The sequence below is a fragment of the Cryptomeria japonica genome, chromosome 6 (assembly GCF_030272615.1).
Source record: "Cryptomeria japonica chromosome 6, Sugi_1.0, whole genome shotgun sequence".
NCBI classification, from domain to species: Eukaryota; Viridiplantae; Streptophyta; class Pinopsida; order Cupressales; family Cupressaceae; genus Cryptomeria; species Cryptomeria japonica.
The window spans coordinates 117,817,328-117,831,178 of NC_081410.1; the positions used below are offsets into that span (position 1 = coordinate 117,817,328).

Genomic DNA, 13,851 nt, shown 5'->3' on the forward strand with positions numbered 1-13,851 from the left:
TGTTGGAGTGGTTATATCCTTGGACATTCATATCAACCTTGACACTTCTCTAAATGAGTTGATAATATGTGGTGATGAATGCACACTATCTTGCTCATCTTGTAACTTGTGTATTATCTGTTGTTAGTTGCTTATTTACATTTCTTCTTCATAATTGCGTGTCATTTTTCTTCTATGCTTTGCTTGCACAATCCCTTTTTATCAACCAACTCTTGTCTTCTTAATTTTATTTAGCAAACCCAACCTCACTCTTCTTATCATGAGTTTGAATTTGGTCTTTGTATGATCACATCATCAAGAGCTCTATGTTCCTTTCCATGCATGCAACTGTGCACTTGCATCTTGACCTACGATGTTGCCATATTTAAAGTTTGACTAAATGTAGTTCCAATATAATCAACAACGCATGCAAAGTTTTTCAGTTTTGGTGGAGCTAGTAAAAGAAAACCCAATGTACTTAAAGGTAATTCCTTGGAGAAAAAAAATTAACTATTTATATCTGGTTTGTTTTCAAATTTCAATTGTAGAAACTCTTTCTTTAGCTATGTAGTTGTATGTTTTTAACTGGTCAAATTTGTGATTTTTGAATAGGAGGTCGTGCACATGTTTGTTCCTTAGTTAAGAGATGGAGGTTCTAACAACTTTAACAAATAAATTTTTAAATGCTTGTAGTCTTAAATGGGGATTTAGGGTTAGGTTCGCATTCTTCTTTTGGTCAGTTGAGTGAGGAGTTGGGCCCGCTCCCATTTTAATATATGTTAAACACCAAAAATGATTACATTCAAAACCACACCTTAATAATAGGGGTGTATAATAAGACATCTCCATGAATACTGAGATGGAAATTATAAAAGGCTGAATTAAAAGACCTATATATAATTGAGTATATGGATGCCACTGTATGCTTGACTAAAACATGCTAGCCTTTCTTAAAATGAGAACAAAGAGACATCTTGCAAGTGACTTGAGTGTCATTTGCAGAGGATGTCTTCTTTTCTTTTGTTAGTAAGGCTCATCTTTCTGATGAATCTAAAAGATTGTTTTCACTAGCATAAATTAGCTTTGAGGAATCAATGGGAGAGCTCACAATCAACCTTGCTAAAGGAGAAGCCTCCCTAGCCACAAAGGATCTGAGAGAAGATACAATTGGAGGCTGGAATACATGCATTGCATAAACAACCAACGCAGAATATTTGTCATTGGACTTTACGGGTGCCTTTAGTGATTTAGTATCCCCAAGAACTTTCAGATTTTCGTCAAGAGAAAAAGGAGTGTATGCCTCAAAAGGTTTGGTGAAGGCATAGGTCTTTTGAAGCACTTGAGATAGTTATATGATGGTCATGATGTGATGTCTCCAATTCATGGGGGAGGTTTATGGTGGAATAGACTCAATGATTGAGAAAATAAAATTCATCATAAATGAAAAAGAACAAGACCCTTAAGAAACCTTCTTGAAAGAGATGTAATCAATTTGTGTTGAGAAATGGAACAAACCACCCCACTCCATCTTCTTGCCTTCTCATTGTTCATTTAAAAATTAATATTTCCAAAGTTGATGTTTGATGTACAAAATTGTTAATTTAAAGGCTCTAACGAGAGATCCCTTTGCTTCAATAAGTTGCTAGTTCTTCTTCAGCTGAATGGAATTGGAGTACATAGTCCATGTACTTAGTGAAGTCCAATTGATTGGCATCAAGCAAATAAGAGGATCTAGCCTATGTGCATTCCAACTTGCACCTTCTTACCCACAAATATAATGAGTACAAGGAAGGGGCAACAAAGTTGTGGGATGTAGAACTGGAGCATACTGACTTGGATCTTTCTATTGTTGCACAATCTTCAGTTATTGAGGAATCAAGTAGCCAACATACTTTTAGTGCAAGTGGCAGTTGGGTACCATCATCTAATGTTAATGTTGATGACAATCTTGATATTGATGATGACTCATATGGTGTTGATTAGTGAACTCGGAATTGATTAGTGATTCTAGTTTGATCTTTTAGATATTGAAAACAAATTGAAATTAGTATGTTGTGTTTCAAAATTTGAAATTTATAATGGTTTTGTTTAGCATATGTATTGGTATATGACATTCTAATCTTAATTCTGTTTTTTTAGCTATATACATATATATGTGTGTGTGTGTGAAAGTTTGAAAACTTGGACACAACAATGACTTGGAAGCCCAAAATAGGACTCGACAAAAAACTCAATTAGGACTTTGCCAAAAAAAAACCCATTATTTTACAAAAAACAAAAAGAAATTAATGCATTTAGAGAACATAAAAGCCTATTTTGACTATCAATTGGTCATAATTCAAATATTGCACATGTCATATGGTCTTTAAACACTTAATATATGAAATTTCATGATTCATACTCAATAACTAGTGAGGGTTTGGGAGTGGAGACCGTAATGGGTTTGAGGGGCAGCAATGATAAGTTGTTAGATATGAGAAAAACCCAATGATAGAAGGGTTGCAGGGAAATGCTCTTGCATTTCCCCGTGGACTGAAAGTGGGGGTTCGGGGGCTATGCCCCCGAATTTGTTTTTTAGATGATTGAAAATGGACGATTTTGAACCAAAATATGAAGAAATGGACTCTTGCAGACCTATTTTGGGCCCCAAACAACAAAATGAAATGAAGAAAAAACCAAAAAATGTCTTTTTTAGCTGTTTGGGTGTTTCTAAATAGGCGTGAGAGTCGTAGGTTGGGACTCGCGAGTCCGACCACGAGTCCTTTGCAAAAAATCGGGCATTTTTTGGGGTGACTCAGCAGGATGTGGCTTGTGAGTTCGTGGTGAGTTGACTCGGCGAGCCAATGGACTCGTGAGTCCTAGATGAGTTTTCAAACATATATATATATATATATATATGTATGTATGTATGTATGTATGTATGTATATGTATATGTATATGTATGTATGTATGTATGTATGTATGTAGCATTGTAGAGACATATATACATATACATATACATACATACATACATACATATATATATGTATGTATGTATGTATGCATGTATATATATATATATACATATACATATGGACTCGTGAGTCCTAGATGAGTTTTCAAACATATATACATACATATATATATACATATGTATATGTATATATATATATATATACATATGTATATGTATATATATATATATATACATATGTATATGTATATATATATATATATACATATACATATCCACACATATATATACATACATACATACATATATACATACATATACATATACACATATATGTATATACATATATGTGTATATGTATATGTATGTATATATGTATGTATGTATGTATGTATATATATATATGCATGCATGTATGTATGTATGTATATATGTCTCTACATACATACATATATATATATATATATATATATATATATATATATATATATTTGAAAACTCATCTAGGACTCACGAATCCATATGTATATATATATGTATGCATATATATATATGTATATATATATATATATATACATATAAATGTATATATATATGTATGTATATATATGTATGTATATATATATAATTATATTTTTGTATGAACACCCCTCTCCCCCCCCCAAAAAAAACCAAAAAAAAATAGAAAAAGAAAATTTCTGCCATACCAGCATTTCATACCTGTGTAACCGTACCCATACCTGATTCTGTAACCAAGGACAAAACTTGAGTATTCCTAGAGTAGCCTAGAATCATATTGGTGAGGAGTTTACTTTAGCAAACATTAATAAAAACGATAGGGTCATGATAAATATAACTCTCTTGCACCAAATATCTAGTTATAAATGTCCCATGCAAATCTCTATGGATGAGAAATGGACCAAGAAATGAAGGCCTGTGACAAATTAGCATAATAGGGATTTACAAAATACACTAGAAAGCCACCACTTCCTACTTTTGATGGATCAAATAAGTGTCTAGCTTGTTCTTGGATCCAAAAGTTAGAAATATGCTTGTCACCTAAACCCATGTTTGAATAAGCCATTAAGTTTGCCACCCTTCATTTGGAAGACATGCTCATGAATGGTGGTACCATGGGCTGCTCACCTAGGATCATAGACTCATCAACACATATGATGAATTCAACATAAGATTGATAAACCAAAAAGAGTTTGAGGACCGTTTTAGGGAGTTTTCCCAGCTCAAATAGTACAACTTTGTGGATAATTCTGGGGAAATTTCAAAAATTGTCGATGATGGTTCTTGATGTCTCCGAAAGGAGTCTTACTGTGCTTTTGATGGAGGGCCTATCTGAACCTCTCAAGGATTTGGTGAAGGCTTTCAAACCACCTTCTTTAAAAAAGGCAATTAAGAGGGCCCTGACATTAAATACTTTAGTTCGTAAGTGTAGATACCTGCCAAAACTTCCTCCAAAGAAACCTTTTAGGAAAGGGATTACACAATCAAAGAATTTGTCATCTAGAAAGGACAAAAGAAACAAGAATGAATTGAGGAGAAAGAAGATATGCGTCAACTATAGAGAGCCATTGGAACAAGGAAATAGATGTCTTGGTTGTGGGCAATTACATTACATTGAAGTGGTTTCAGATTTAGAACTTCAAATTGAGGAGCTTCAATCTAGAGAGGAGCTATATCCTAAAACACAGAAATAATTAATTTTGGGGCTACTTTGGCCACCCTCTTCAATATTCCAGTACAACCCCTTTAGAGTTAGAGTGTTGCATGGGCAAAGGGTCACGGTACTATTTGATAGTGGGACAACGCACAAGTTTTTTGGTGAAGGATTGTTGGTAAAGAGAGGTCCATGGACAAAAGACTTTAGTGGATGGATGCACCATTCATTGCATGAAGAAGATTCTACAATTGAGAATAACCTTAGGACTGATCACTTCTATGTTGTTGGCATGAGAGATACTAATATGGTATTGGGAAATCAATTTTACATTCAGTCGAGGTGTTCACTCAAATCTATTAGACCATGTAGCTGAAGTTCCATTTAGAAGGAAAAAAAGTAGTGCTCTGTGCAATAGAAAATCACGCTCCCAAGTCTATTTACACAAAAAAAATGGAGAGAACTTTCTACTGAGGTCAGGTTACAAGAAAAAAATCATGAAAATTTGAACCCCAAAAGTTTCAGTTCATTTCTGGTTCTCAACTTGCTGTGCTAGTCACGAAATCAATTCTTCTGACATTGTGGCAAACATGTGATTGCCAGGGAGTTTAATTAAAATTTTGCCACAATTGTGAAATCACTGTGATGAATTCTGGGATTGCTGCAGTGAATGCATATTCACTGTCTAAGAAATAAAGAATTTGCACAAAGAGCAAAAACAAATAATTCTTTTGAATAAATCCAATTTTTTTCAATTTCCTGCTATTTCTTGATTACATTTTCCCTGATCTATGGATCAGTGTCAGGCCTTTGAAGACCCTAAGAAAGGGAAGGGAAACAAATTTTTATTCAATTAATAAAGAAAGTCTACTGCTTTGTATTTTTCATATCAAGCCCTATAGACATTCAGACAGCAAAGGGTCAAGGCAAACTCAAGTTCTCAATTTTCAGCAAGTCCTGGTTACTCATATGACTTTGGTGTGTCGAGTATTTTAGTTACTGTTTATTTTGGTATGGCAAAGTTAATAATTGATGATGTTATGATTGCGAATCCTAATCTTGAAGAGAGATCCAGACTAGTCATTGTAAACTGCAAGAGGATATAAATACAAGTTCATAACCTCATTTTGGTGTTCGCACACTGACTCAATTTCTTAGCTGCATACTCTTTTTATAATGTGTTGGTTATATTGCTATAAGGGACAGTTGGGACTCTCCATTATAAAATAGGGCTCAAAAGGACAAGTTGTGGTTTTTCATATAGCTACTATTGTTTTATAACAAAAAAATTCTTTGCAGGGGCTACATCCTTGTGACCAGAGAAAAAGCATCAGCGAGTGTCAGACCCTTTTCCCTGCTATTGATTTTTCACTGGTAAGATATCAAGGTGAACATTTATAAAGGATTGTCAAGTTTGACTTGTTTTGTTCAAACCTCAAAAATGATTTCTTGTTTATGTATGACTTCTCTTTGTTTTGCATTGACCATTGGTTGTGCCTGTCCTTGGCTCGATGATTTAGCATTCTTATTTGTTGCATGTTATTGTTAATCATAACCATGAGATTTGAAATCAGGCTCTTCCTATATATAGGTAGAAACAGATGAGGATGTTTTGTGGAAGCCAGATGCTAGAGAAAAAGAATATGATATTGCAGCTCGTGGAGTAGCATTTCTTAACTGGTATGCATTATTGAAATTTCTTGTCAAGATTTTCCCATGAATGTAATTGTATGACTTAGCATTATAGAAATTCAGCAGTAGTACACATGATATTATGCAGAGTATTTATTTTTCCTTTGGCCTTCTGAGTCATGACAACATATTATGATTAAAGTATTGAATAATTGAGGCAAGTTAATTCAGATGTTATTCAAATTAGTTTTGAAAAGTTATTCACATAGATGTATGTTAGAATTTAAACAGATCTTTGAAGATAACCCTGCTTCCTTACAGGATATTGCATTGCTACACATAACATTTTGCTATCTTTTGTATGTTTATGACAAAATAATATGTAGCCAATAGTAGAAGTTTTCTTTCAAGATTGCCTTTAGAGTTTAGATGCACTGTCAGGTTACAGCCATACCACTTAACACCTGCTGACATCTTTCAAATTGTAAATTCCAAGGCATAATTCTCAACTTTCGCTCATTGAGATGCTAGTAAACATAATTGTGTTTAATTATTTATAAGAACTTTGTTCAGGTATCGATCAGTATACTAACACAACAATAAATGATTTAATAGAATGGGTATCTATTTAAGGTCTCACTCGAGGAAGCATCATCCATGGTTGGGATTCCGGGCCTGAACCTAGGGATGACATTTGTTTGGAAACGAAATATTGACTACAACATATTACAACTATTTATACCAGCAAGCATCACACTTTTAGATTAATCTTGAAGCTTGAAGAGTGTGAGGTTTCTTTACACTCTCTAGGTGTCTTTCATCCATTTTCGACATCATGTTGTACCCAATTTGAAACTTATTTGTGCTACAAGAAGCTTCTTTGCCATCATCAAGTGAGTTTGTTTGTCAAATGTCTAAGTTAAAAAGTCATTTTTTTATTATATTACAAATTGTGTTGTTCATTTTTTTTATTATATTTCATCCATTTTTAATTAATAATTTATTATTACTTATGAATATATATATTTTTTTAAGGGTAAGCACTTTTGACTAGAGCTATGAACCAGTGAGATCACATGGGAGGACCTCATCTCCATGTCGTGAGCCAAGGCATCCTTGATGAAGCACCTGTACGGCTTGACAACACCAGCCATCATTTCCATTGGCCAATGAACAAAGACAAACCATTGATCGAGCCGCTGACAGTGAGAGCCGACATCAAACTTTACCCCACATCTATGCTAGGCCTTCCTCGCGGTACGCGCTACTAGATTGGTCCGTTGGTACTAGCGGGGCGGAGCAGATGTTTTTCTGGGATGGGGGACCTATGGATAGTTACAGTTAGCAGGGGGCAGGATAAACCTCCACCTCACCTTACCGCCCAGCTTGGACGACACGGCGTGAGGCTCGGGGGTTTCGACCCCGAGACCTCCACCCGGAGGTGCACAGCCTACACCCGCTGTGATACAAGGACAACCCATTATTACTTATGAATATAATTATTGTTGGTTTGTTTTAATTTAAAATTATCAACTATTAAATCATTTTTAAAATTATTATTATTGTTAAAAATACTAAAATAAATCAATTTTCATGTTTAATTAAAAAATTATTAATTTTAATTATTTTAAAAATTAGTATTATTTAAAAAAAATAAAATTAAAATGAATTATTTTTATATTATTAAGTATTAATTCTAAAAAATTAAACTTGAAAACAATAAAAAAACTATTTTTTTGGTAGCAAATATTATTAGTGCTTCAGCCTCTTGTTTTAAAAGGCATCGACCTACTTTCATTAAGTGTATCAATTTTTTCTTTGGACACCTTTTTACATCTGTTGTTTATTATCTTGAAAACAATAAGCCTATCAAAGTGTGTCTATTCATTTTTTATTTATAAAATATTAATTATTGATTAATAATTTTTTATTACGAATCAATAATTATTATTCTTATATAAATAAAAATTGATATGCAAATATAAAAGAAACGTAAAAAGTCTATAGAAAAGCCAATATTTTTTATTTTCAAGTAAATTAATTTTTGTTGTTCATGAGTAAATATATAGTGTGTCGTTTGTTATTTTTGAAGGTTTCAAGATTGATTCCAAGCATTATGGAATATTTTTTTCAGTTGTTGCAACTAGGACTGATTTTTTTAAAAAGTTTGACATTCTCTATTTTTTATTATTTAGTGTGTATATCTTGTTTATCACTCCAATTTCTAGATTATAGTTTTTATTTGCAATAAGGAAATGTTCCCACTTTTAAGTTTTTTAGAGGTTCAATCTATAAAAAGTACATTTTCTCATAAATTGAGTTGAATGAAGATGTGCTAGAGTCCAAGACGATTTTGTTAAATTCATCACATAGTCACATATAGTATTTTCAGTCACATCAATATTATTGGTTTAAAGATTAGAAAAAAAATAAAAACAAGAAATAACTTGGCGAGAAAGTTTGTTAGTAGTGGATTGATCCAAGCAACTTAATCTCTAGTTACTTTTCAATTCTTGTAGTTGGTAATGGCACATGCTCAACACTATGAGTCTAGTACTAAGCACATCATGTCTTCAAAGAATTGGGTGATATGCAATTTTGATGCTGATAGTCTTGAGTTGATGTTTGAGGTGCAACTTGTTGTGCTATGCACACACTCCCTATCTCCAATAGGGATCCCCTTTCCTTTTTTTGCATTGCTAGCCATGAGAGAGATAAAGAGAGCTCTGGGGTATATACATTAGAGAATCAAGTCCAAGCATGGGGATAGGGTGAAATTGAAACATGAAAGATTTAGGCCATGGAGTAAGAAAGAAAATATGACCATTGAAGAACCCAACATGATCCAAGGGAAAGCATAGGGAATAGGCCTTAATCTTTTGACCCTCCTTCCTCCGAGGTTTGTCTCAACTTTGTTTCTAGGATCAAATTTAAGCAATCATAAACATTGATAGAAAGATTGCATGCTAAAAGAAATGATGTACAACATCAAACCTATGAGCTTAGAGGGCTAGAAGCCAAGGAGAGTGATTACAAGCAAGTTTGATTTTCCTTGAAACTTGAGCTTCAGACCAAAGTTCGATATTTTCATTGGCACAAGGAATGAAACTTGTCCCTAAAGGTGCTTGCAAATGCCTCTGAAAACACTAAAGTTCATTCTTTCCTTGCAAATTCCTTTGAAAACACTAAAGTTCATTCGGTAAAATTCAGACTGTGACTTGTTCTTTTCAACCTTCCAAGGCCAAACTTTAGGATGAAGTTCCTCTCTTCCTTGCAAAGTTTGCTATTTGCAGTAAGGGAGGATTAAGTCATGTTCTTTTTTGTTTGAAAATGCTGAGCTTAAGGCCAAAGTTTATCTAATCCTCCCATGATTCGGTGTATGCCAGTGAAAAGGTAACAAGTTTTATGTCCAAAATACTTGAAAAGGTCGAAGTTCAGGCCAAAGTTCACCTTTTCCTAAGAAATGATCAACGTTTTTTGAACTTTTGTCATTCCCATCCCCTTGAAAATGTTGAAGTTCAGCCAAAACTCAGCAACTTTGGTGTTTGCAGGACTTTTTGCTTTCTAAGGTTGAGGTTATGGCTGAAGATCACATAATTCCCTCCAAGTCTCGATGTTTGCAGTGGGAAAAAGGGATGAGCTCTAGACTTTTTGTGCCTTCCCACCATCAAACTTCAATCCAAGGCATCAATGACTCCTCATGAACATAAGCAAAGGGGTTGGAGCACATATGTGTTTAGGAGGCTATAGAATAAGGAAATGAAATGTAGACCAAAATTTGGTATTTGCTAGAGAAATGACCTTACTCCTAAAACTTCTTCCAATGCTAAGAAAGGGTTCAAGCTTTCACCTCCCCTAGAAAACTTTGGTGTTAACAATGAAGTGAGGATTTAGTCCTCCTTCTAAAGGTGCTGCCAAGGTCAAACTTTAGGCCGAACTTCTGGCCTTGTCTCCCAGGATTCGACATTTTCATGTTCAATCAGATGATGCCTTGTTTCGTAGTGCTTACCAGTGCCTAAATTCAAACTGAACTATTGAACAAGCTCTCCAAATTTGAGGTAAGAGTGTAGAACCTGGTTTGACTTTACCCTTGCAAGACTTCATTATACCAAGTTTGATCCTTGGCTCTTCCCAGATCACTTTCTCAAAGCCGAAAGACCCTCGTAGATACAATGGTAATGTTGAAATCCCTTGGGGGATGAGTAAGAAATGGGTGATGACATAGGATAGAATGTGATGGTGAGAATGAATAACTAAATGAAACAATGATTGATCTTTGACTTATGTGTCCATGCAAGGTGAAGAATGTTGGTTGAAAATTTTGTACACCTCGGGAGGTGTGCAAAATTGTGGTTTCAGCCACAGCGAGTTAAAATTCCTAATTTTAAGGGAAGGCTCCCCCTTTTCTACTATTACAAATGAACTAATAGACTAATCTAATTTGGGTGGAACAACATCCTTTTCTCTTTCTTCAAAAAAGATGAGTTTCTTTTCTCTTTTTAGATTTTAGAAAAGAAATTGCAGCTAATCAAACAAATACAACAACTTAAGAAAATTTAACAACTACAAAGATTCTTACACAAAAAGGAAGTAAAGTTTCTGTGAAAGCTCAACGACTTCCGTCGCTTCCCCGGGACAAGAAAATAGAAACAAAGCTCAAAGTCTTTACTTTCCACTATCTTATCTACCTTTCAAAATGATTAGAGTAAGAACAATGTACAACATACAACAACACAAAGCCTGCTGATATAATGCACTTCTAAACTACTACAAATGGGAGCAACTACAAGCACAAAGTCTTACAATTCCTCTCTACTACGAACACTTAGCTGTAATAATTTAATCTTTAATACTTGTAGCACAAAGTCTACAAGAAGTTAGATCAACTCTCCTTTCAACAATCTTGTTAGAACCTCAAGCAAATACAAAAAAAACACCACTATGACAGAAGAACACAATGGATATAAGAGCAAGGCTTCAACACAAAGTTTGAAACTCAAATGCTTTCTTGATCTTTCTTGAGAAAATCAATTTACAAGTATGAAGCACAAAGTTTTTAGCACTATAAATTTCTGCAGAGTTTTCTTGCTTGCTAAAAAGATAAAAATTACAAAGAGCGCCCTCTTGTATATATAGGTGAGGGGCTAAGAGCAAAAAGTGGGAGAATTCTAACTAAGACTTTTTCCACAAGCAACTATAACTGACCATGACTTATTCAAATTATAGTGCTATTGCTATTCAACTTGTAATTTGTTTACACATAATTACAAGTTACAAGATTACAAGTGATGAGACTACTTGTGATCATAAGTTTTCACATTACATGTAATTTGTCAAAAAGAAAATACATAAACAAAAATAAAACTCAAGTGTCATGAGACAATTCTTGTTCTTCTCTCTCCCTGGCTATGAAAGCTTGAAACCTGTCAATTGATTCCTGCAATTCATTAGGATTTGGTCCTGTTGTATTCCTTGCAACAACAACAATTTTGATAATGACATCAGAATATCTTAGTATCACTACTTTGTGTTCCTCAAGAAGAGTTTGCATCTTGTTAAGGAAAACTTGGAAATCCACAAACCTATTGATTGAGGTCACTGTAAATCACTCAGATTCCAATTCTTGATGAAGCCTTGACACCAACTCATAAAGTATCACATCCTCAGGAAGCAACTCTTCATTTTGACTTACCATCTTGCAAGACATTCTCTCAAAGTTGGAGATAATATCTTGCTCCACTTCAATACTCATTTCTAGAGTAGCCTCAGTATCTTTGATTATCTTTCGTGAGCCTTGTGGAAGAAGATGAAGAGGTGGAGTTAAGGCCAATGGACCAAAAGATGCCCCCCTAAGGACCTACAACAACGACCATCTTGGGAATAATAGGAATGGAAGGAATTAATGGCTTGAAAAGGAAAGGTGAGGGTTCACTTGGGATAGGCTTTTTCTTCTTGGATGGTGGGAAGCTGGTAGTTCGTGAAAGAGAGGATGTAGTAATAGCCAACTCCATCAAGATGATCTTGTCAGTAGGATATCTCAGAAGCATATATGGCTAATATTCAAAGCATCCAACTCTTATGTAGTCAAAGTTGGGAACTGAAGAAACAAGCATCCATACTCATTCACCTTCTTCCAAGTTGCTTCAAACACTCTCTTGTTCTTAAGTATTTTATCAAACAAGCACATGAATTGACCAAATAAGGCATTCTCCACCCTCCTATAGTGAATCCTACTGGGTCTCAAAGTGAGTTGCTCATAATATTTCCATATCGGTATCAACGAGCTGTCACCTTTGGTAGAAAGACCAGGAATCTGCCTAAGTGACGTTGCTATGTACACTAAGTAGGAATTCATGTAGAAGGTGAGGGTGGTTGAAACTTGTGACAGCTGCTCACACAGGTTATCATTGATGACTTCACCCCACAAGATATGAGACTATCCCTTCCTCATGACTACAATGTATTTATACATCTAGATCTCAAATACATTGGACTGCTTCAACCCCATTATCCTGCTGAGAAGTGTGATCATATCACTGACTTCCTCAATGAAATCAGATTACAAGATTGTTGAAAGGAGCTTTGATCTGTTTTCTTGTAGCTTTTGTGCTACGAGTATTAAGGATTGAATCATTACAGCTAAGTGTTCATAGTAGAGAGGAATTGTAAGACTTTGTGCTTGTTGTTGCTCCCATTTGTAGTAGTTTAGAAGTGCACCTATATTAGGAGACTTTGTGCTGATGTATGTTGTACGTTGTTCTTATTCTAATCGTTTTGAAAGGTAGATAAAATAGTGGAAAGTAAAGACTTTGAGCTTTGTTTCTATTTTCTTGTCCGGGGAAGTGACATAAGTCTTTGAGCATTCATGGAAACTTCACTTCCTTTTTGTATAAAAATCTTTGTAGTTGTTAAAATTTCTTAAGTTGTTGTATGTGTTTGATTAGTTGCAGTTTCTTTTCTAAAAAGAGAAAAGAAAATCATCTTTTCTGAAGAAAGAGAAAAGGATGTTGTTTCACCCAAATTAGATTGGTCTTTTAGTTAATTTGTAATAGTAGAAATGGGGGAGCCTTCTCTTAAAATTAGGAGAGTTTTAACTCACACGCAATGGCTGAAACCACAATTTTGCACGCCTTTGGCTCTTGCTAAGGTTGTCAAGGAATATCGACCAATCTGCAGTGGATTGTGAGAGGATATGTTGATGCCTAACGTATGGTTAGCTAACTGGACTGCATGAACTATCATCATTTGTCTAGCCAACTCGATCAGGATGTTCTTGTTAGTAGGATATCATGGAGGCATATATGGTTGATCTTCAAAGCATCCAACTCTCATGTAAGTTAAAGTTGGGAACTGAAGAAACAAGCATTCATACTCATTCACCTTCTTCCAAGCTGCCTCAGACACTCTCTTGTTCTTAAGTGTTCTAGCAAACAAACACATGAAGTGACCAAAGAAGGCATCCTGCACCTCCTATAGTGAATCCTATTGGGTCTCAAAGTGAGTTGCTCGTAATATTTCCATACCGGTACCGGTGACCTGTCACCTTTGGTAGAAAGACTAGGAAATTGCCTAAGTGACGCTTCTATGTACACTAAGTAGGAATTCATCTATAAG

General features: G+C 34.7%; 1 protein-coding gene across 11 annotated transcripts in view; it reads left to right on the forward strand.

Annotated features, from left to right (window-relative positions):
- The window catches only part of LOC131074818 (phosphoglycerate mutase-like protein), a 77,518-nt gene that overhangs the window by 15,429 nt on the left and 48,238 nt on the right, over nt 1–13,851 (forward strand). For all 11 annotated transcript variants that reach the window (XM_058011515.2, XM_058011522.2, XM_058011514.2 and 8 more), the window contains 2 exons: nt 5,905–5,979; nt 6,197–6,285. In XM_058011515.2, coding sequence (XP_057867498.1) covers nt 5,905–5,979; nt 6,197–6,285 — 164 coding nt within the window. The remainder of the gene's footprint in view (nt 1–5,904; nt 5,980–6,196; nt 6,286–13,851) is intronic.